This window comes from Ipomoea triloba, chromosome 4 (assembly GCF_003576645.1).
Source record: "Ipomoea triloba cultivar NCNSP0323 chromosome 4, ASM357664v1".
In the NCBI taxonomy this organism is placed as follows: Eukaryota; Viridiplantae; Streptophyta; class Magnoliopsida; order Solanales; family Convolvulaceae; genus Ipomoea; species Ipomoea triloba.
The window spans coordinates 1,780,301-1,804,241 of record NC_044919.1 but is presented as its reverse complement, the minus strand read 5'-3'; the positions used below and the strand labels follow the sequence as shown (position 1 = coordinate 1,804,241).

The following is a 23,941-nucleotide window of genomic DNA, read 5'->3' as shown; positions in this document are numbered from 1 at the left end:
CATATTTTGTTGGTATAGCTTTGTATTACGTGTATTTTAGTCATTTCAAAAAGACGTTTGCATTTTATTCTCGGCAACGCTAGCTGTAGATGGCTATAATTTTATCGATATAACTTCGTATTGCATGTCTTTGAGTATTCTTCGAATGATATTTTCACTTTACTCTTAGTTGACACTAGTTGTAGATGGCTACGCATTTTGTAGATATAGCATCGTATTTGATGTTTTTGAGTCATCTTCATAAAACATTTACACTTTACTTTCAATTGACACTAGTTATAGATGATGTGGTTTGGTCATGCTTTACATAGTTAGCACGTAGTCGTTTTGATTTTATCATATAGAACAAATAATAATAAACTCATTATCGGATGACATAGTTGAAAAGTGACTCCCTTATCACTATTTGTGTTGAACATATAATATATAAACATAAATGTGCAGTCTAACTATCAGCTTAGGTTTTTAGTTGGATGGAGCACATGATTCAATTTTGGTACCAGAGCCATGCAAAAGGTCATGGGTTCGAATCTCCACGCTACCCTTGCTTTTAGTTGGATTCAATTATTTGGAGGATATGATGTTTAGCGTTACTTTGCAGTCCAACTATTAGGCACATGATTCAAGCGTTACTACTTTGACTGTAGTTGGATGGAGCACACGATTCAATTATTTGGAGGATAATGTTTAGCGTTACTTTGACTGTAACATTGTAACTTGTGCCACAATTAGGCACATGATTCAAGCGTTACTACTTTGACTGTAGTTGGATGGAGCACACGATTCAATTATTTGGAGGATAATGTTTAGCGTTACTTTGATTGTAACATTGTAACTTGTGAGGGCCATTAAGGAGTCAATCCACAATGAGCACATGATTCAATTATTTGGAGGATGATGTTTAGCGTTACTTTGACTGTAACATTGTAACTTTTGAGGGCCATTAAGGAGTCAATCCACAATGAATAACAATGTATGAGATAACTTGTGAAGGCCATTAAGGAGTCAATCCACAATGAATAACAATGTATGAGATATTCATATTCATAGATAATCTAATACATGCATATATTGGATGTGTCAGAGTTGCCATCTTATGTCGTTATACCTTATAGAGGATGCATGATAATGGATCAAGCCTTTCTTTTTTGAACCATGATTAAATGAGAACAGAGTTTTAGGCCGGCGAGAAGTATGGACTAATTTGAACTGTCCATCTTAGATGATCAATGCAACTATAGTGTTGTGCTATTGGATATTATACGTACAAGCCATGCAAATACCGTGATAATATCAATCAATTAATACTAAAATTTCGCATGATAATCACTTTATACAACAACAACAACAACAAAAAGAGTGCATACAGTCCCGAAAGCGATTGTCAAATATGTAGAATTCTATAATATAATTATCGTACTTAAAAATCGCGAGTTTGATTATTATCAATACTATTTTCATCAAGCCGGTGGCATGGAGATGTGCAAAATGCATAAAAATACTTATATAGTGAATCTAAATATAGAATGTTGTTTATTACTTGGAACTTTGTATCCATCTCCAATCATGTTCTCACACATACATATAAAGAAACTCATAGTCCATAAATTAATTATAAAGTCTAAGCGAGATATTTATATGCACAAAACTTAAATGCTTTGTCATGAATTTTGTAGCGTTTTCTGTTTACATGTGTTTAAAATGTAGTGGTTTATTTTACGCGTATTTAACAAGTAGTAGAAATATTATATCGTACATTCATACATGAATACTAATCAATATTTGTTGTGTTTCGTACTTACTATAGGTGTGAATTGATGCCTAGATGCAAACACAAAAACGCACCGCATAAAACTAAAGTCATCTTAAGATAAGTAAAAGTGTACTAAAGAAATGTGTGAATTCTAAAAGTACACCACACAAAATTACAAAATACACATGACATGTTCTTCCATAACACTTATATATATAATAAGGTGCAATGTTCTTATATCTTAATTAAGAGCACTTTTAAACATCATCATATGTATTTGATAGTTTTACGTTATATATATTTATATTTAAATACACATACATTTTTTTTTTGATATGTCTCTACACGTAAGGCTTGTAATTTACCTGAAGATTGAAGCTATTGTTTCAACTATGATCAATCTCATGTCAATGGTTTGAAACTCATAATCCTATCAGCCATTAGAGTTAGATAGTAAGCTCTTGTATCCTTGCATTAAAAGATGGAGACACCAGAGATTATTAATGCATAATGAATTGATATATATGTCATCATTCATCAAAGTTTATGAAAAATGGGACGAAAGAGTTAATGCATATGGATAGTGATTTTGTCACATTTATAAGTCATTAACTTTCGAATTCACTATTTGCAGTTCTTTAACTTCTAAATTGTTATTATTCGTGGTTCATATTAATCACACAAGGTATTTTAATTACAGTCTTCTTGGAATGATTATGTGTTAATTAAAATTTAATAGTTAAAAGAATATAAATGATTAATTTGAACTACAAATTGTAACGATGTAAACATTTAAGGACAATAAGTGATTAATTTGAAAGATTAGGACCGGTAAAATTAGTATATTCAGACGACCCGTATAAAAGAAAATATAAAAATACTCATTGTTCTGATGTTCTCTGCTATAATTATGCTGTCCGATAGAATTTGCTATAAAATTTTGAAATTTAGTGAAACCCAATTCTACTGTAGATCAACCCATGATCCGTAGAGGTAAAGAATACTCGATAATGGATTACGGTTGGTGGGTAGTGCATTCTAGAAAGAGCCGAAATGGCTGTTCCATTCGAGTTCCGTGTTGTTGTAGTGCCATAGAAAGAGGAAAGATTTTGTTCATTTCATAGAAATGGGAGAAGAGAAGCGGTTAGATGGTTCTTCTTCTTCGTCGACGGCATGGTTTTCTCACTTTTGGGCGTCTGCTCGGCGGTTCAAATCTCTCGCTCCACCGTCCACCACCGATACCCCGGCGGGCGATGGACTTGTTCGCCGTCTGGGACTCTTTGATCTCCTTCTACTCGGCATTGGCGCCTCCATTGGAGCCGGAATCTTCGTCGTCACCGGTACCGTCGCCCACGAAGCCGGTCCGGGTAAGTCCGCATCATACTCCGATCGTGTAGGATGTCAATCTTACTAGAAATCGATGGACTAACTCGACAAGTCTGAAAAATTTTAGGGTAATAGAACTAAGAATCAGGTCCAATAAATCGAACGGACTAGCCCCAAATTTAGTCAGTAATTAGATAATTTGAGACATTTTTTTTTTGAAAATATTAAGGCCATGCTAGCTGATAGTTGTTAGCTGGAAAAGGTTAGAGGTATAACTAGTTGATAACGTTAGCTATGGTAGAATAGTATTTGGTAAATTCGTTGTTAGTTAATAGCTGTTTGATACAATTTCTTTTCTCAAAAAAATAATTGAAAAAAGTTGATTTGATAACTTTTTGAATTTTAGCATTTTAGAGTTTCAAAAAGTTACTCATATTGATTTTTTAACCAAATAGCTAATAGTGGTCAAATAAGCCAAAATTGACTGATAAGCTAACTATTTTACCAAACAGGGCCATAGACTTAAATAATTGATATGAAACAAAATATACGAATGTATATGTAAGCCTAATTTTTATTAAATTTGTAAATAATATTTTAATAAATTTATTACAAAATAAAATATTTTAATAAAAGATAAAAAACTTATTATAATTATATAGTATTCTGTAAATATATTAATTATTTTTAGTTGAAAAAATGGAGGATTAATTGAATAATGTATAAATTTATATTTATTATTATAAATGTGCTAATTTTATTAAAATTGAAAGTTTAAAATGTTAATTTGAAAATGTCAAATGTTTTAGATTTCTAGCTCTTCCGACAAGCTTGACAACTAGAGCTTTTAGGATTACTGCCAAGAATTTTAAACTCAACTAGAAAAAAAATAATTAGCCCAAACTGATAAATCCGACTGCCTGATAGGACTAGCCTGAAACCGAATTGACTGGCCCGATTGACATTTCATGCCCCGCTTTTGTTAAGTTTCTAATGTTGAAGATTAAGCACAAAGAATTGATATTTCTGGGTTTTCATTGCAGGGGTCACAATCAGTTTCGTAATTGCAGGATTATCTTGTGTTCTTAATGCACTCTGTTATGCCGAGCTAGCATCGCGTTTTCCTGCAGTTGTTGGCGGGGCTTATTTATATACCTACACGGCTTTCAGTGAGCTTATGGCATTTCTGGTTTTTACACAGTTGATGCTTGATTATCATATTGGTGCAGCTAGCATAGCGCGCAGCTTAGCAAGCTATACAATTAATGCACTAGAGCTCATTCCTTTCCTTAAGGATAACATTCCAAGCTGGGTTGGGCATGGCAGCCAAGTGCATCTTGGAGTGTTTTCTTTTAACCTATTAGCTCCACTTCTGCTTGTAATCTTGACAATGGTGTTATGTTGGGGTGTTGGAGAATCCTCCATATTCAATGCAGTGGTGACTGTGACAAAGGTGACCCTGTCATCCTAAAGTTTTTCGCCTATCTTCATTTGATAAGAAGGATGATAGGAAGATGAGTTATGTTATTTGATTCTTTTTTTTGAGTAACGAGAAAAACCCGCAGTCACTACTCGAAAGTGTGCATTGAGTAAATGCCGCCTTGTGACCTAACCAGCAAGGGACCACAAGAGGTAACCAGTCTAGGTTGCTCATAGCTGATGGGCTTAAACCAAGAAGGCCATGCCAATAGGTCATTCCCGCTGGGAGTCAAACTTGTAGCATTGTGGTTAGCAAGTCAACATTCTGACCAACTTGGTTGGGGTTGCCCCCATGTTATCTGATTGTTGATCACCCATGCAACTGTATTGTGAATTGAACTTATTTGTTTTGTATTATGTGGCTTTCATTATATCGCTCCTTTGCTCATAAAGATTTATTATGCCACTTCAAGATTGAACTTAAAGGTTGCTGCAACTTAACATTGAATGTGCTACATATGCTTGTATCATTGAACTACAAAGTCTGGCTTCAGTAACAAGAGCTGCGTGTGTCTTCCTTTGTAACTGACAAAGAACGGGTTTTTTGCAGGTAGTCATTGTTTTTTTTGTGATCATTGTTGGAGCTTTTAAGGTTGATGCTTCAAATTGGACCCCTTTTGCTCCACATGGTTTCAAAAGCATATTGACTGGGGCCACGGTGGTATTCTTTGCTTATGTTGGATTTGATGCAGTCGCTAATTCTGCTGAAGAATCTAAGAGACCACAGGTAAAATATTTGCCGATGAATCTGATTCAAATGACATAATCTTAATATGCTACTTTGTCACGTATGCTCATTCAAATTCTATACTAAACATGGTGTTTAGAGAGACTTACCATTAGGCATAGTGGGGAGCCTGCTTGTCTGTATTGCACTATACATTGGTGTCTGCTTAGTGATTACTGGAATGGTTCCGTACAAACTCCTTGGCGAGGAGGCCCCTTTAGCTCATGCTTTCAAGGCCCAAGGGTTGACATATGTTTCGGTGTTAATCAGCGTTGGTGCTATTGCTGGACTCACAACTACACTTCTGGTCGGGCTTTATGTTCAGGTAAGACGTATTTCCTTCCTTTCATCTGCTTTACTTCAAATACATATGGCGAGGAGTAAGTAACTTGAGTTTTCTGGTGAGCAGTCGCGACTATATCTTGGGCTTGGAAGGGACGGTTTATTGCCTTCACTATTTGCTAGAGTACATCCCACTCGACACACTCCTGTTCACTCTCAAGTTTGGGTTGGGATTGTTGCCATAATCTTGGCTGGCCTGTTTAATGTGCGTTTACTCTCACACATTCTTTCGGTGGGCAGCTTGGTACGTTTTCTTTGTTTACTTCCCAAGTTTCTTTAAAACCAACCAAAGCAAGTCATTAGCGTGGGGGGGATTGGTCTGTTGCAGACGGGCTACTCTGTCGTTTCAGCTTGTGCAGTAACCCTACGATGGAAGGAGAAGAATGTGAACGAGGTTTCTACCGGGTTCATCTCAGGCAGGAGTGAAGGCATCATTTGCCTTATTTTAGTTGCCTGTTGTGGATTTGCTGCTGGAGCCCTTTACCGTTTTGGAGCTCCTTTTGGTTTCCTCGTTTTATCTGCAGTTATTGCGATATTTGCTGCTGCTGCTCTCCATTTCCGACAAGTAACCATAGATAGATACTCAAGTGTTTTCTTACTGTCGTTCTTCTCATCCTTTCCCTATTTCTTCCCTTTGGTGATCATATATTGCTCGTCGTGTTGAATATATATATACACCATTTCTTCAGCACAGCAGATTGCGGTTTTGTTTTTGCAGGTTTATGATGATCCACCGGGATTTTCCTGCCCCGGGGTCCCAATTCTACCTGCTGTCTGCATCTTCTTGAATATTTTTCTTTTTGCCCAGGTTTTGCTTGTGAAGATTTACATAGTATCACAGAGAATATATAGTGAAAGCCAAGCTCTCATCCTTTTTTTTTTTTTTTTTTTGCAGTTGCACTGTGAGGCATGGGTGAGATTTGTTGTTCTCAGCATTGTTGCTGTTGGTATTTATGCACTGTATGGACAGCATCATGCCAATCCTGATAGTTCAGGCACATCCCTAATTATTTACCAAAGGGAATCTGCAGATGTTTAGACTTAATCTCGATGATACAAATGTAAATGCAACGTTTTCTATGTATAAGTTTGAATTCCAAATATCGGTCTCTATTTATGACCTTATTTTAGGGGACATATTGCACTGTTATCCACATTCACGGGTCGAATTAACCTAGTTGAGTTGCGGTGAAGACTTACAATGCCAAGATTGACTAGGTTGGAACTAAAAAATGGCTGTGAAGATGCTCCAATGAAATGATTTGTTGTCCAAACGAAACGAATTTAGTTCTCATCGAGTAAGATTTTTGTATTCAAGCTATGACGAGAATAGAGCAAAGGTGTAACGAAAAACATGTTTGACTATAGTAGAGTTCAGACTTCTGGATGTAGTAACGCCTTTAGAAAAGTTGTCACTCGAATGAGGTTCGATTGAAGTTCAATGGAATAATCTCATCTCGCGAGATACGGATACTAAGAACCTAGTATGCAAGTACTTTATAGGAAGAAAGAATGGGCAATACTAACAAAACTATGATGCATAGAAGAAAAAAAAAATTCAACAAACACATGGAGTAAAGGGAAGAAAAATATGATTTCATTTTATAGCACAAGTCATCTTAACACATAAAAGCCCTACTTTTTTTCTCTTTCAAAGACAAGACTCAAATGATTACACAATATGTTCCCACTGTGAACCACAGTGTTGTTGCCTACTCACACTTCTTAAACATCGCGAAAGGGCGCCTTTTCTTCCGGGAAAAGGCGATCTGCTTACACACATCTGCTCCTCATACAAAACGGGAAAAAAAGAAAACCTATTATTGCAACTCACCTCTCCTAACACTTCTATAAGCGAAAGGGCATTTCCCTAAGTTCCCTAGCCAGTAGAGAGCATCTCAATAAACACGGATATCGACTCCAATACTCTCTAACTGGTTCTGCGTCACCGACCCTTCCAGCTTCTTCCCCGACGTTTTCTGCCCCGGATTACATCTAAGCCATAGGCACGAAAGCCTTGCAATGGCTGCCTGGCCCGCAAACTGAACTCTGCAAGCTAGGTTCAACTCGGCCAACACGCTGTTGCCCCCTAAATCACACTCGAGATTTTCATCGTATCCATCAAGGTCAGACTCGGTGACTAGGACAAGGGAGTCGTCATCAAAAGCAGCCAGGTCCCCTTTCGAAGGGCGGCTTAAGGCCTTCTCTAAAGACGAATCAACAACGCAGGCGCTACTTTCGGTTTTCCTTACTCTGTAATAGTACTCTTGAACAGCCTATAATTCATCCAATAAACAAAAAAAAGCGTTTTCAATTTACAGCAAAGACAACCACCCAGTTCTCTCTAAAACTTTCTTCTCACGTGTCATATGCAAAACTAGCCATTTGATGGAACGTGAAATAATTTACGAACTTGAAGCACAGAAAAATCGTTAAGGATACCTGCCACTGGGATGAGGCGAGTGACACTCTTGGCCTAATGGACCTCACATAGTCATATGCGGCCTCGGGCGTCATCTGCTTGTGTTTGACCTGTTTAGAGAAGCAAATATAATGAAAAGAGAAAACTTTTTTTTTTTTAAACGAAAAGAGAAAACTTAAGATGCATATTAGCGGGACACGCTTACAAGGTAACAGAGGACGATGGTTGTGCTGCGACCACGGCCAGCTTTACAGTGAACATAAGTTGTTTTGCCAGAAGATGCGTTTCCTTCACAAATAAGATAAAAATAGCAAAGAAATTACGATTAAATTATTAAAACTTGCAAATAAAATACACATGGTCAATTTTCCAAACATATTTTGCTCAAAATTTCACTGCCGAGATTCTAGATATAAGGTGCGGGGGGAAACAGTGTACTTTCTGAACTGCAGGGAAAGAAAAAATCGAATAGAAATTCTTACCCTGGATAAAGTCCACAGCTTGACTGATATTGAGAAAGGATGGTGCAAAAAGATAGTCCCGGGTAGGAATTACCAAGTGATTGATACCATGATCCTGCAAAACGACACTTTCTTGCTTTATTTAGAAACAATAGGATTTCGTGAAACAAAATTGCATTGTTGGTTGGCCTCATCGAAGTTTATACTAATCTGCAGTAGTACTCATTCAAGTGCATAGCTACATTTACGGTAGAAAATGGGTTACATCAAATTTCGAGGCATTACCCATAACTACATGCTATGTCGGAAATTAAAGCAAATATGATATTTTATTATAAACTAGGAAGTACTATCAATTTTACAACGTGTTTGCATATACATATGACAATATGAACGCTTAAGAAATAATAAGTTTTATCAAGGCCGGAGAAGATTAAGGTTTTGATGAGATAACAGCGTGACAAATAATTAGGCTTAACTTACACGGTATAATGATGTTGGCACCAAAGTCTCGTATGGCTCATTCAAAGTCACCACACCAATGACACCAAGAGCCTTCAAGTGAGGGACATCAGCAGGAAACGGTACAGCTCCTAAAAGGATAAACTGACAATGAAAGGAGCGGAGTTATCAACATTAAATATCGTCAATATTCACTTCCCAAGGAAAGATAGAGCGATAGAGAGAAGGGGAAAAAAACCATAAAAATTATGTGAAAAGCTCGGGATTAAGAATGAACACCAATATGTGGATAGAGCAATAAAACTAATATGACAGACTAGAGCAGAATTCAATTTTATAAAACCACTGAAAACGATGTTATATGGTTTTTAAAAATAAAAAAAAGAGTATCATCTATAGTCAACTTTAAAAGATTAAATTATTTCTAATCATATATTAAAATATTAAGAGACTAGGATAATAACCCTTTGGATAGAAATATAAAATATTTTTCGTAAAGAAGCTATAAGAGTATGTTCCATCTCCAACTTAATAGAAGCCAAGCTCGACTATAGCACTAAGAGCATATTGGCTACTATAGGGTTAAGAGGCAAACTAGCCACTCGGAAAGGTTAAAAGCACACTACAAAAATCTAAAGAAATTTCACTTCACCAAAAATTATGGAGCAAGAAGAAAGTCCAGCTTTCTACCATATCAAAACGCCAACTGCCTCTAATTATACTAATCAGCTTGAGATAGTTGGCAACACCGTAATTTTTTAAGACAAGGAGTATACATTCAAGAGAAACCAAGTAATATAATTTGATAGTCCTAATCATACACATCATCACAATTTAGGAAGCTGGATTGGGAGGGGGATGAAATCTTTAAACTAAAACATCTCTCGTGTGCCTAATTAGATAAAATTTCTACAAGGAAAAAGAAAAAAGATAAACGATATGAAGAATCAAACTTTATAGCAAGTTGCAGGGAGGGTGTAAGTGTGTGCATAAAGGAGATGGCTTTAGCGATAATGGAGGGGGTACAACAATTTATGACAAACGATTAGAACAAGTAAATACAGCGAGTTTGAAGCCAATCAAATATGAGCAATCAGTTATGAACAGATACTACATTGTAAGTTGTAGTACTCAAATATATATATATATATATATATGAGCAATCAGTAATGTTTGCATACTCCTAGTATCTATATACCTCATCGACCCGATCCCACCACCGGAACTCAGCCTGAACCTTGTTCCTCAGAACATTATACAGCAACGTTGGATAGAAGAGAGCTCGAGCCCCCGCTCCAACCAACACCCTTTTCACATCTGATGCAACCACAGCACCTTCACAATCAGAACATGGCTCCTCCTCACTCCCTGTTTCCCCCTCCTTCAATTCCTCAATATACATTATTTCTCCTAGCAAAGTTCAGAAACAGTCAAAATTCACCTACAACTACAAGCTCAAATCTAATCGATTAATGAACTGCAATTCCAATAAACTAATGAATTAAAATCCCAAAACTGCAAATTAAACCCACAAACAAGCATTCAAATAAAACCCTAACACAAGGAACTTTACAAATAACAATCTTCACAATCCAGCTACTCCAATTCGACCCAGAACAACACTTTCTCCGATTCCTACAGCAAAACAAAACAAAGAAAAACAAACAAACAAAAAAAACCAAACTTTTATTTCACTTCAAGAACAAGAATGCGGGTTTTCTTGATCACGTTTCGCAAACTAAATCCCCACATGGGAGAGGGGAAATGGGAAAGTTGATAAAAAGGAAGCAAATTTAGAAAGCCCGGAATTCAATGAATTGTGTGATGAGAGAGGGAAGCGGTACGGGGGACAAGAAAATCAACGACGAAAAAAAAAAAAAAAGATTTTGTTTATGTAATACAGCGGTTTAGGAAAGGAACGAGGCTATTCTGGGGTTGTCGGGCAATTCTTGAAGTGTATTGGAGGGGAGTTGGTGTCAATAAACCCCATTCCTCTTTCTCTCTCTAGAATTTGGATCGGTTCTCTCTCAACCTTTCCTTTTCCCTCAACAAACTTTTCAAAAAACCAAAGTAATTTACTCTTTTATACGAGAAATCATGAGGTCGAGCCCCGATAGAGTTAATATTGATTCATTGTGTTTTAATAGGTTGAAAAAAATATAAATGAATGGATACTATAAATGTAATATGGTTAATTGTATTTCAAATGATTTTTTTTCATAAATTGTAATTAGATGGCATAAATAAGCTTTAAAGCAATCGATATATTATATGAATCTTGATTTATATAATTATGGAAAATTTTAAAAATATTGTTTATAAGTATGTTGAATATTTATGGTAAAAGATAAAGCTAATAACATTAGGTGATATGGAGTAATATTTTGTATGTTTATTTCGAAGGTAATATTAATGAATAATTTTGTTTATGATGTTCGATTGCTAAATTTTCATCATCTTGCTTGGATTCTTTCTAATTGAATTTGCATAGTTATTAGAAAATTATCAAAATTAATACACAATGTAGCATTTTATATGCATCTATCTTGAAACGAATTTTTACTCAAATTAAATAACAACACTAGTATGTGACGCAATAATTAAAACTTCACGTGGTTGACATACTAGTGCACCACCAACCGCCCACATACCAATATGACAGTATACGACCAACCGGCAACTAGTTTATTTTCAATTTGTACGTGGTTGACATATCACTAGCTGTGTTATATCGAATCTTCACGTGGTTGACATGCCACCAATTGATTTATAGTTGCTCTTCACGTGGTTAACATACCACCAATTGATTACATCCGGTCTTCATGTGGCTAACATACCACTAGTTGGTTTACACTTAGTCTTCACGTGGTTGAAATACCATCAACTACTTTATATCCAGTTGTGACAGCGTATTGCATTATCAGGACGACTTGACCTATTTTTTTTCCTTAGCACAACATGTTTCACACTTTCACCTCAATTGAAAACCCATGTTGTTAGCGATTAGGCTATTATTATCCCTGCAATTTTAGTGCTTTCAATATGACATAGGACCTTAAAGTATTTACATTTTTTTTTTAAATACTGAGACAAGTTACAAAGAAAGCTTTAACACAAGAAGAATAAGGAGGAATCTAACTCGAATACATAGAGTCCTAATAAAGAAAACAAGAAGTAACACATTTGGTACTTCATCAAGTTCAAATCTTTCTTCACCCATAGAATTATATTGCAGGAATTGAGAATCCAAGCTCCCAGTCTATGCTAATTGTCTAGTTGGACTTGTTATGATTATGATTGAGTATAGTGGATCTAACCCACATTTGATCCAGTTAAAAAGGCCCATTTATTAGCATTTGAAATGAGTGGCAAAAGCCAACATGTGAAGGCCCAAAATGTAAGCAAATTGGGGCCTATCTTACAAAAGTTGCAAGTCCCTCAACTTTTGAGTCACTTTCGAGCATGACTTTTCCATACCCATTATGCCAACAATCTTTAAAATTATCACAAAAAATCCATAATTTGACAACAAAACCTCTCATTTTACTTCATAATATTGACAATAGAGAATAACTTTTCTTTCTTTCTTTTGTTTTCTTTTCCACTTCTATCATTATAATAGGCTAGATAAGCAATGAAAAGTAAGAAAGTTAATAATGTATATAGAGAACAAAATAGAGTTACTAAAGTTCTAACTACATGGTCTTTACTCCATGAGCCAGTCTTAGATTGGATTCGTAGTCCTCTGAGATGTATTCGCGAGGGTTTGTGGAGGATACCACAAGGGTTTCTTGACCTAGAAGAGTGATCGAGTTTAGGACATCCATTAATGAACATACATAGATGTCAACAAATTAAACATTATAGCTCGCATAAGTAGCTCAGTTAATCACAAGAGTGAAGTTTGAAAAGAAAAATCAGAGATCGAGTCTGCACAATAAACAAAGATTTAGCACTTTACATCCTCCCAATGCTATCAAGACAGGGCGTGGAGATCCTTTGGGATTCAACCTTTTGGAAAGAAAACAAATTAAACAGTATATAATAATCTAATTCATTTCCCCAATTTAATTACATGCCAAAGATATTAACACAAGGCAATGGTATATATCTAAAACAATAAATAACTCTCTACTCAATTCTGACCAAATTAACCTCCTAAACATACACCCAAAATTACTCCAAAATCCTCAAAACCTTACAAAACACCCTATGGTACAAGGGCATATACGGACCAAAATTAGAGTTAGGGGCGGTGCGGCTGAGGCTGGAGGATGGCAGTCCACTGGATGAGCCCGGGCGGCGGCGCCGGCTGGTGGCGGTGGACGGCGGCGGTCGCCGGCAAGGTGGGCGCGCAGGAAGAGGCGGAGGAGGTTGGCGGCGGCGAGGAGAGCGGCGCGCGCTGGCACTGAGGGCACATGATTAGCGTGGTGGGCGGGCTCATGTTCATGTACAGCTGCGGCGACAGTTTGAGCGCCCGGAGGTCGTTGACCTCCTTGTGTAACCGCCGGTTTTCGTCGGCGAGGCGCTCGCAGCACCGCCGCAAGTACTCGCAATCTATCTCCGTCTGCTTCAGCTTCGTCCTGCATTATATTATATTCTTCTTTACAAACCTCGCTTTTATATATATATTTTGAGTATTACTGACTCTGCAGTATCTGTTCATAACTAGTTTCTCAATCAACTTTCATGCATATATATATATATATATATATATATATATATATGCCATGCATATATCAATCATAGAGATTATTGTTGAAGTGGTATAAAACTTGCATGAATATCCGACCACTTAAGAGAGCAAATTCTTATGGTATGGAATATCGAGTTTTTAGTGGTTAGAAATTTAGAGTTTTCAGTATTGTACAAGATGTAGCAAACTTTAAAAAGCTTACAACCAATCTTGATTATCCAAATATATTGTAAACTCGATATTATCATATAATGTATGTGCACTTTTAATGCTATATTGCATGTAATATTTTGTGTCCAAAACCTTATATATATAAACCCATGTTAATTTATGGCTTTAGATTAAAAGGTTACCGACTCATATTTTTTGGAAAATTCAATCATTTAAATGTCTAAACTCTTAAAGCATATATATATATATATATATATATATATAAGCCCTAAAATATAGTGCATCCTAGCTAGAAATATCATTTGGTAATTACAACCCAATCCCCAACCCTATAAACCGTAATTTTAAATATTTATATTTATAAAAGGACGTTTATGAAATGAAATGAATTTTTAGATATTTTTTACTCAAAAAAATCTATAATTTCATAGGATTTTTATCATGTTATGATATTTTATACTCCAAAAAGTTATATTCTAAGCATAAATAACAATATTTTATTACATGTTAAAGGCTTTCCTTTATTATTAATAATATTATTATTATAGTCCCAAAGTCCCTAAAAATTAAGCAAATTTCATGTATTGGGATAATGGCAATTGAAGTAGTAAACAACAAAAACCATTCATTAATGCTCTAGTTTTTTTTATGACAATAATGCCCTTGTATAGAGTGAAGAATAACACACCTTGCCCTTCTGTTCTGGAACCAGACCTCCACTTGTCTGGGCTTAAGATTGAGCTGTTTCGCCAAGGCCACCTTTTGCTTCTGGAAATCAGAGGCAAAAAATGAAAAGACATTATTACCCCGAGTGTTCCGAAAATACCCTCGATTTATGAGGGAAAATTACGAAAGAGGCCACCGACGAACCGGGTTCAGCGTGTTGTGGCCTCTGAAAGTGTCCTCAAGAACCGCCGCCTGTTCCTTGCTCAGCCGCAGCTTCTTCCTGGCGGCGGCGGCGTCGTCTCCGGCGTCGTCCTCCTCCATGGAGGAGGTGGCGGCCATCTCCGCCTCCGCCGCCGCAGCCGCCGTCTCCGTCTCGTACTCCCTCTCGCTTCGCTTCCCGGTCACCGTCGACGCCGTGCTCTGCGGCGACGACGCCATCGCATTGTCGTCGTACTCCGCCGCCGTCACCGGCTGGTTTATATCTATTCCCCCGCCATTTTCTGCATAAAAACAGATTTAAAACATAAAAATCAACAACTTGCACCACTGATAATATATAATATATATTATTAGAGAAAAATCTTAAAAGATATATCAAACCTTTTCAGAACTATAACAAAAGTCTACAAATTCAACTCACAACCAAAACCATTTATTAACTTAAATTAGTTTACATCTTTGTGATTTTTTGTCGTTTTTTCCGTGACCCAAAAATTAAGAAACCGTGAGAAAACTTACCAGAAGAAGACTGGAGATTCCTGGCCGGGGTGTTTTGCTGCATTAAAGGCAGGCGAGGGTGGAGAAGATTCAAGGGGAAAGAACGGCCATTACCGTTATTGCCGTTGGTGGTGGCCGGCGGCAATCCGAGGCTCAAACTCAGGCCAAAATCATCATTATTGCTCTCACCCATCTTTAGCTTTATTTTCTCCCACGCACCCACACTTTGAAAAGAACCCAAGAACCCTTTTTTACTGTGTTGTTGTGTGGTGGCTTTGGAATTGGGGAAGGGTTTTGTGTAGGGGACAGAAAGAAGGAAAATGGGGTGTGCTCTTTTGTAGTTGCAGAAGGAGTGCAGCTTTTTTATATTGACTAATGCATTGCCAGTGATGTGTAGCATATAGCCAGCCCTAATAAGTATACATAGTAATATGTGTGTCTCTATATATATATAAGGTAAAATATTCCAGAATATATAAAGCGTCTGTACTTTTATAATGCTACAATCATATCATATATATATACAAACTAAAGTCCTCGTGGTTGAGCAGCATAACTGTTAGTCTGTCACTTTTAAATGAGAGTTCTCAAGTTTGAACCCAGTGTGGGGGTTGATCGATATTGATGCGTATATACATGTTTTTTAGGTCAATAGCAAAATATCAATTCATATTAAATAATTGCGGCTTAAATACTTACCTATTTCACTATTTTACCAATACGAATATGTTAGTAATTAATTAAATACATACAAATTTAAGTAATTTACTTGTACCAATTTATTCTTCATATGTTGACTTTTTTGTTTATTCGATAATCCTGATTTTTCGGCTTTATTAAAATTATATTTTAGCCCTATGAACTCACTCAAAACTTAAAAGGAGGTAAATCGTGTCAATTTAAATTCGACTTTTGTTTTTAATTATTAAATATTGTTGGCATTTATGTTTCATAATACTCGGTACAACTGGGATGATATATATATATATATATATAAATAAAGGGGATATTATATATTGTGATCAATGATGGCTTGTGTCCATGGGCATTGGCTCAATGATGGCGAAAGCGATTGATTGGCTTTTGTTGAAGTTAGGTTTTAGCACTGTTTTGGACCTTTCAACCCTTTGAATTTTAACTTTTTAACCATGGATTAAGACCTTTCCCTAGGCATAGGCCACAGGTTTACATTGATCAGAGGATTACATTGTCTACTTTTTTGTCCCATATATGTTTACTTTTTGTATATTAGAAAGAAATTTTTAGGGGGATTATAATTAAGTATATAAATCTTATTTATTATATCAAGTTACTAAATATAAAATGTTAGTTATAAACTATTTAAGTCAATTTTCCTTGAATTAAAAATTGAGACTAAGAACTCACAAAGGTGTCAATGAGATGATATGAATATCTTTTAAGTTTAAGTAAATGCCTGGGGTTTAAGAATGCAACAAATTTAAAACCTATGAGGAATACTTTGTAACCCTTTGAGGTTTTAGTGTATCCATTAAGAATCTTTTTGGAATAAGCTGTTATCAATACAGCCTTGTCCAATACTAAGCATTGAGATTGAGTTTAAGGCAATTCAAGAATTCTCTTAAGTTGTCCCCATGGTCAGCTCAACTGGTCACAAATGTGAAATTTGATAGCAAAGATTAATGATCGAATCTCACCAAGTGAGAGGGGTTTATTGAATTATCATGATTTACATTCTCTTATATGCTTTGTCCAGGTGTGAGGAATCCTTAGGGTTGGGGATTCAACCTTTTGAAGCAAAATTAGGGGTGGGCGTAATTTGGATTACCCGAACTAACACCCGAAATCCGAACCGAATTTTAAATTTTGGGTGAACCCAAATAGTTATCGGTTCGGATATTTTAAATTTTGGTATATCCGAATATAAATTTGGTTCGGATATCGGGTGTTAAAAATTTACCCACACCCGACCCGAAACCCGAACTAACCAAAATTTTATTATAAATATAATAATATATATTATATATTTAGTTATCAATGTATTTCATAATTAATAATATATTAATTTTAAAAAGTTTATTGGTTAATTATTACTATTTGTCTTATTTTTAGTTTGATAGTATATGAAAAAGAATATAAATAATAAAATAATAAAAACATAAAAAATTAAAATTGATAAAAATAAAATTTTGGGTATATCCAAACTAACCCGAAATAATTTCACCCGAACCGAACATATCCGAATTAAATTTGGTTCGGATATCGGGTGTCAAAAACATCACCCGAAATTTTTGGATATCCGAAATAAAATTCGGGTATCACCCGAACCGAACCGACGCCCACCCCTAAGCAAAATAATGAATTGTCTTAGGTTTTAAAATTTAACCTATTGGCTATTGTTGTCAGAGAACAACTGTGGGGACACCAAACCCACCCTTCAAACCATGTTTGTTAACAAGTCAAGAAGTCCCCAACTTTATTTTTTTCCTCAATGAAAAGTTAAATACTTTTTCCACTGTTGACCGTTGACTAGGGTAATCATTGCTCTCGTGAGCAGCATTGGGAAGCTACTGAACCTCTGAGTATCGCACACGCGCCTCCCTTCCGGCGGCTGTTGGATTGGAAACAACACAGGTTGCCGGGGCGGCGGTCAAGAGCGTGCCGTCACCCGCGGCTGTATGTATAGTTTTCTCTATATCATTTAATTAATGCCTGGATATTAGTGTCATAATTGTGTTTTTGAGCGTAGGTTTTTTTTTTTTTTTTTTTTTGGGTGGGGGGTGGTTGAATTCGAGAAAACCGATGATCTTTAATTCTTTATTGGCATTTAATGATGGTATGTTACAACCTTAATTAATCCTTTGACTATAATTATGTCTAATCTCTTTGTGATTATTGTTACAAAAATCTTATAATGTGAATTATTAATACATCTACAAGTTCAATGTTTAACTCTTGTAAAAGCATACTATGTTAAAGAAATCAAGATTAATTTTTTTTCTAAACCTCTTGACTAAGAGTATTGTAACCCTAATTGTGCACTGGGTTGATTATTTTGCCCCTCGTGTTATAACAATTTTTAATTTTATTTTAAAATTTATAAATATTGTGGGGTGATCATTATGTAAAAAGACTAAAAAAAAAAGTAAAAGCATAATGAAACATAAAACACGTCACATACACTTATAAACGTTTTTCAAATATGTCACTTGAGATAATAAACTGTGCCATATTAAACTTTAATTATGAAAAAAATTGACACGCTACTTATTTAATTAATGAATCGATTTGACAATTCATACACATCAAAAGAACTAAAAGTGCAACTAATTAATCCTATTATCATCAAAATATTAACCTTTACACATGGTCAAAGATATATGTGAATGCTTCTTGTACACAATTTGATTTTATTTACGCGATTTTGTTAATTTATTTCGTAACGGATTTGACCAAATTAAACATAGTTAATAAATATAAAAAATTGTGAAACATAATTTGTTCACATCAAATCATGCTAAATTTGGTAAATCAAATTGGCATAGTAAATACAATTTTCTTATTCTTCAACAATTAGTACGAACCTATTAAATATAACTTCAATGAAGAGAGAAGAAGAAATATGACAACTCAATGTAAATTAGTTCATTTAAATAGAATATATAATTATATATAACCCTAGATCTTGATCGTCTAATCTCACATCTCAACAATATAATAATGCGGAGGGTTTTACAGGTTCACAAGATAGCAATGGTTCACACTCCTGAAACGGACCATATGTGTGTGTGTGTGTGTGTGTGTGTGTGTGTACACACACAACTTAATTAATACTTTTAACAAAATTCTGGAAAATATAGAAAAACGTTTATGCATGGTTCACACATTATAATATTGTGATTAGACCTTTTAGGCAGTGAAATTACATTATCTTTTTTTCTTTTTTTTTTTTGTACTCTTGTGTCTAATTGAACTTTTTAGTCGGTGAAATTACATTATTTCTATTTGTGCTCTTGATAAAACACGTTGTATAATATTTCAATAATCATATCTTATGTTACGTTATTGCAGTAAATTTATTTACAATAAATATAATTATTGAACATCGAACTCTTAGGTAACAGATAGCATTTAATTTGCTATTACTATTATTATTCTTGCATTTAAAAGATAAGTTACAATTCATTATTCCAACAACTCTTCAACAAGCTAGCCCACTTGTGTATATTTCATGTTAGTGATATATAATTTTTTTTGGTAATTATTAATGACTATATATATGTGTGTGTGTGGGGGGGTGGGGGGGGGGGGTCCCATGATAACATATCCCAAAATGGAAAAACTAAAAATCAATCTCAACATTACATTTGTAAAAATTGAAAATCAAATTTTTAAAAAATATGGTGGCATTATTGTAGTTAAAATTATAGAAAATGTATTTCTAGATAAATTTTAAAAATAAAAATAAATAAATTTAATCTAAATCGTAAATACTAAACAATATGCATAATTCATCTCAAGACATGCATAATTCATGTTATTATTTTACAAATTGATCGATATATATTCATTTACTAATTAACATTGCCTGTGTATGGTTCAAACAAATAAAAGATAATTTGGCATTCTCAAGAATCTCACTAACATATATAATGAAAACATTTTTTCGGGTTACAGACGTACAGTCTATCAAAAATTAAAATAAAACTACATCACTTAAGAAAGTATCATGTCCCCGTGAGTCATTATATAGCATATCAATATTCACATTGCAAAGTTACATTATTAAAATTTAATTCTATTATCAGAATTCATTACTTTTGACTTTGATGGATATTATAAATTTGACCGCGGAGCGCTGATCCGGAACAACAAATCAAGAGTGACATGGAGGGGCTTAGAGGCCCGTGCTCGACCCGGGGGCCATGCTAGGGTCGTGGCCCAAAGGCCCCGGCCTTAGGCCAAAACTGAGCCCACACTGTGATGCTCGGTCGAGGCCCAAGGGACTCGGATAGGGGTGTTGGGGGTGCTCAGCCAAAGGGGTATTCGGTTGGGCGAAGTCCAAGTTGTTATAACTACGGTCCTTTGTCTTGTAAGTGCATTATAGCCTATTAATACAAATTTATCTTTGCCGCTTTTACTACATTATCTGTTCATAACTACTTTCTCAACTTACTAAAGTACAAAGAGTCAATATCGTACCGAGGCTCGAACGCACACCTTTTATATAGGAGTGCAACCCGGTGTCATTAAGCCACAAGGTCTTGACAAATAAATTATTTATTCCTCCATTATTTCTCTAATTTATTGGGTTTATTAATTCGGACTCCCGAATTAAATAAATCTATCAGTCTCATTAAATAATGTGAGATTCTTGAAATCGTTTGATATAACTTCATGCTCCATAATTGGTATATGGAAGTGCAAGTTGGAGTCCCACATCGATGAAGACATTGGTGGATGTAAAATCGGGCAATAGTTTTTCTCTTTTTCTTTTTTTCTTTTTTTGAAGAAAGTTAATTAATTTCTTGTCTATCACTTTTCCTTTTGTGGCAAGAGGGCTGCGAGGCAGCCATGGGTCCTATCCAAGGAAACAGGAAGAAAAAACGTAGGAATCAAAGTAGGTGGCAACAAGGATAAGACATCACGTGGATATCACGTGGCCTAGACATGGTCTCCGGCCCCACACCTAAGTTCAACGCCCCCGGGCCCCACCAAGACCACTCGTGCCGACGTTGTCTTAGTACTATCCGACATGCACTTGTGTACAATCATTGGATACTCCCATAACACAATCACTTCCACACGCGCCGTACGTGTTGATCAACTTGACAATCAATAATTTCTTTTTTCCCCAATATTAGTAAATTTTATTCGAGAATATAATTGTACTATGTATGAAGGTATAAACAACTTGTATGGGTTGATAAGTACACCCTTACCTTCTGAAGTTAATATGCGTATTCTTGTGAACTAGTTCAGGTCCTTATCTTTAGATTCTTGTAAATTTAAGGTCAGCTCTTTTTGTAAAAGAAGAATATAATCATTAATTTTCTGATTGAAACCAACTAACTTTAGTATAGTATAATGCATAGTGTATCTATATATGCACACAAGTTGTATATAATGATAGGTATATCTTATCCAATGGTATAGACTCAATCTTTGAAATATTTCTTAATAATCTATGTATATTCTACCACTATTTTTAAAAAAAATGGTGAATTAGTATATTGAACAAATAATTTATTTTTATTACTAAATTACTGGTGTTTATAAACATAGAGATAGAGTATGAAGAATATTTATTGGTGATTTTGATACACGTTAGGTATTGTAAGACCTAAACACAAAGACACATTGTAAGTTGATTAATTTAGTTTCTTAGATTGCCGACAATTGTAGACTAGGCAAGATGTGAACAGTTACAGTGACCTATATCTTTAGTTTTGCAAGCGACATGGGTTGGCTAGCTTAGTTGTTGAACGGCTTAATGAACTTGCTTGACATATTACTCAACTTGCTAGGCCCGAGCTAGGCATTTCACTAAACCCATCTCAGGTCTAAGATGCTAACTCTAGTACATACATAGCTTATTATTCAATTTTTTTGTCTAGTTAAACCGCTCTATAACTATTAAAAAAAGAAGAAGAAGAAGAAGAAGAAGAAAGTGTTTGATATCTATTGTAAGTTATACGTAGTATTATTTAATGTTTGTGAAAAGATTGAATGAAACATTATAAGTAATATTTGTATGGTTTTTATGAGAAGAAAGGAAATAAAGAAAATTGGCCTACATGACATTAGTCTAGTGGATGAGACGAACTAATTTCCAGCAACAAGATAAGATTTTGATCTCTTTCAAGTTTGAAATATATTTTTTGTGCGTATAAATGTACAATTTGGTGTTGAATTTCAAAATTACAGTAATTCGATTTAGTTTTTCATGAGCTGGGTGGAAACCATGGGTATAAAAAAAATATTTTTAAAAAAATGATAATGATTAGAATGATGTTGACCATCTTGTGAAAGGTAAAAGAGGTTGGGGGATGTCAAGTGTCTTTCAAGCACGTGGTCGGTGGCCCCAACTGCCCCTTTCAATAATTGGGTTCACTGTTTCATCCAACAATCACTTAACATTCTCTTAGGTTGCCTCCACGTGAATTTCACGTGACTTTTGCCCCACCTTACTCCCCCATCTACATCATATATAATCATATATAACTTCACTATGGACAAAGACAAAAATAGGAACAAAATATGCTAAGAATCACACATTAAAAAAATGTTAGAAGGGAACATATAAATTTATAATAGGTGAGAGTAGCGGATTAATTAGATTTAATTTTTTAGTATAATTTGATCAACATGCATAAAAGTAAAAATTGAGTTCATTAATAATTTTTCAACTGAGCCTTGAGAGTTGAGAGAGAGGCTTAGTGATGATGGATAAAGGGTTTAGTAGGGGTATAGGGTGGCCGTGAAGTTAGAATCAAAGGCGGCGTTCAAAGCAATCAACCCACTCAAACATGGTTTACAAGGGATCTTCCCTTCTAGTTGATTGGAAGAGGATCCTGTCAGGTTACGAGAACTCGAAAGTCTCATGTTCTTAGAGAATATAATAAGTGCATGTGCTTACTGGCTAATCTCATCAAATAGAATTCCAATTGAAATACTATTGTGCTTAATTGTCCGCAACAATTCGGGAACTAACGTTGCCTTGATACTTTGGGTACCCAGATGCGGCGAATTAGGATCTAGGCGATTGGTTATCTTCCTAACTTTTTCATTATAGATGAAAAAAAAAAAACTTAAAGTAAATTAATTAAGTTGATTCATGTGTATTATGGCTCAGTTATGGACCGCACAAAACTTTAATTTTTTTTTAATAAAAAGAAAATCCGAACAACAATATATTCCAATTCGAAATCATTAAGTTGATTGATGTGAAAGCAATAGTCCTTTTTGGTAATAAATATATTCATAAAGGATGTGGCAATGGTGGATCGGAAAGCTCCGTTCATGAATATGTTTGTCCGTTGTTACAATCATGAGGATATGATTATATATTTGTGTATGTAAGAATTAACAATATTTTTGGAACTTTTTTTTAAAAGGAGTTGTTGTATTTGTTTACTAATTTTGGACATGCATGATTGTATTGGTATTTGATTGTGATATTAATTAAATCATTCATTCATTCATTTTTTTTTATGTGATGATTGACAAGAGAAATTCGTGATCAATAGTCAAATGTATGCACTTAATAAACCATACTCGTGTGTAATGGTTTACAAACCACACTGAAAATATAAACAACAGCAATTGATGGGGTGTTGACTTAAAAGGGATGTTTCTTAAAATGAAATGTATTTATGAGTCCATTTGAGATATATTTCAAATGTCTAATTGAGCGTAAAAGTTAATAATAATAATTTTTTGAATTGATGTTTCATGTATCTTAATTTTTGTGTATCTTTTACTTAGGTTAAGAGTAACAAAATAAGTCAAGCCAAATGTCTGGCATGTAAATCGAAAAGAAATGAAAAAATTACAACATATTTTAAAAGAACACATAAAAACAAGAGAGTAACAACAACTCACTATGATTTAATTTCTTAGAGAGCCGACAATAGCAGCTCACCATTATTTAATTTTCACTCTTGAGAGTATTTTGACATGATTGCTCGAGAAATAGTGGTTAGAGAATTCAAAATTTTGAAATGCGCTTTTAATTAAT

General features: G+C 34.9%; 3 protein-coding genes across 4 annotated transcripts; 1 reads left to right on the top strand and 2 right to left on the bottom strand.

Moving 5' to 3' along the window:
* The first annotated feature begins 2,678 nt into the window (after window positions 1–2,678).
* LOC116017833 (cationic amino acid transporter 9, chloroplastic-like) lies at window positions 2,679–6,906 on the top strand. 2 transcript variants are annotated; one of them, XM_031258475.1, is made up of 8 exons: window positions 2,680–3,120; window positions 4,123–4,532; window positions 5,109–5,285; window positions 5,386–5,610; window positions 5,695–5,871; window positions 5,956–6,192; window positions 6,346–6,435; window positions 6,523–6,906. In XM_031258475.1, the coding sequence occupies exons 1-8, from the start codon at window positions 2,880–2,882 to the stop codon at window positions 6,664–6,666; spliced, it is 1,701 nt and encodes a 566-aa protein (XP_031114335.1). In that variant the 5' UTR covers window positions 2,680–2,879; the 3' UTR covers window positions 6,667–6,906. The 2 variants fall into 2 exon arrangements, with proteins under 2 accessions (XP_031114336.1, XP_031114335.1); XM_031258476.1 differs by lacking the exon at window positions 5,956–6,192 and having other exon boundaries at window positions 2,679–3,120.
* A 296-nt stretch (window positions 6,907–7,202) lies between these two features.
* Window positions 7,203–11,011, bottom strand: LOC116016617 (putative dual specificity protein phosphatase DSP8). Its single transcript, XM_031256968.1, has 7 exons — window positions 10,546–11,011; window positions 10,171–10,382; window positions 8,994–9,116; window positions 8,532–8,625; window positions 8,255–8,337; window positions 8,070–8,159; window positions 7,203–7,903 (listed from the first exon to the last, which is right to left on the bottom strand). Exons 2-7 carry the CDS (start codon window positions 10,372–10,374, stop codon window positions 7,526–7,528), a joined length of 972 nt encoding a protein of 323 aa, XP_031112828.1. The 5' UTR covers window positions 10,375–10,382; window positions 10,546–11,011; the 3' UTR covers window positions 7,203–7,525.
* Window positions 11,012–13,014: 2,003 nt separating this feature from the next.
* On the bottom strand, window positions 13,015–15,649 carry LOC116016616 (homeobox-leucine zipper protein HAT4-like). Its single transcript, XM_031256967.1, has 4 exons — window positions 15,244–15,649; window positions 14,710–15,005; window positions 14,528–14,607; window positions 13,015–13,555 (listed from the first exon to the last, which is right to left on the bottom strand). The coding sequence occupies exons 1-4, from the start codon at window positions 15,620–15,622 to the stop codon at window positions 13,219–13,221; spliced, it is 1,092 nt and encodes a 363-aa protein (XP_031112827.1). The 5' UTR covers window positions 15,623–15,649; the 3' UTR covers window positions 13,015–13,218.
* Between the last annotated feature and the right edge of the window lie 8,292 nt (window positions 15,650–23,941).

Coding starts and splice junctions, on each gene's coding strand:
- LOC116017833 (XM_031258475.1), top strand. CDS start 2,880: ATGGGAGAAGAGAAGCGGTTAGATGGTTCTTCTTCTTCGTCGACGGCA. Junction 4,533..5,108: donor CAGTGGTGACTGTGACAAAG/GTGACCCTGTCA, acceptor GGTTTTTTGCAG/GTAGTCATTGTTTTTTTTGT. Junction 5,611..5,694: donor TGGTCGGGCTTTATGTTCAG/GTAAGACGTATT, acceptor TCTGGTGAGCAG/TCGCGACTATATCTTGGGCT.
- LOC116016617 (XM_031256968.1), bottom strand. CDS start 10,374: ATGTATATTGAGGAATTGAAGGAGGGGGAAACAGGGAGTGAGGAGGAG. Junction 9,117..10,170: donor GGTGGGATCGGGTCGATGAG/GTATATAGATAC, acceptor TTTCATTGTCAG/TTTATCCTTTTAGGAGCTGT. Junction 8,626..8,993: donor TGCCAACATCATTATACCGT/GTAAGTTAAGCC, acceptor GTCGTTTTGCAG/GATCATGGTATCAATCACTT.
- LOC116016616 (XM_031256967.1), bottom strand. CDS start 15,622: ATGCTACACATCACTGGCAATGCATTAGTCAATATAAAAAAGCTGCAC. Junction 15,006..15,243: donor GAATCTCCAGTCTTCTTCTG/GTAAGTTTTCTC, acceptor GTTTTTATGCAG/AAAATGGCGGGGGAATAGAT. Junction 14,608..14,709: donor GCCACAACACGCTGAACCCG/GTTCGTCGGTGG, acceptor TCTGATTTCCAG/AAGCAAAAGGTGGCCTTGGC.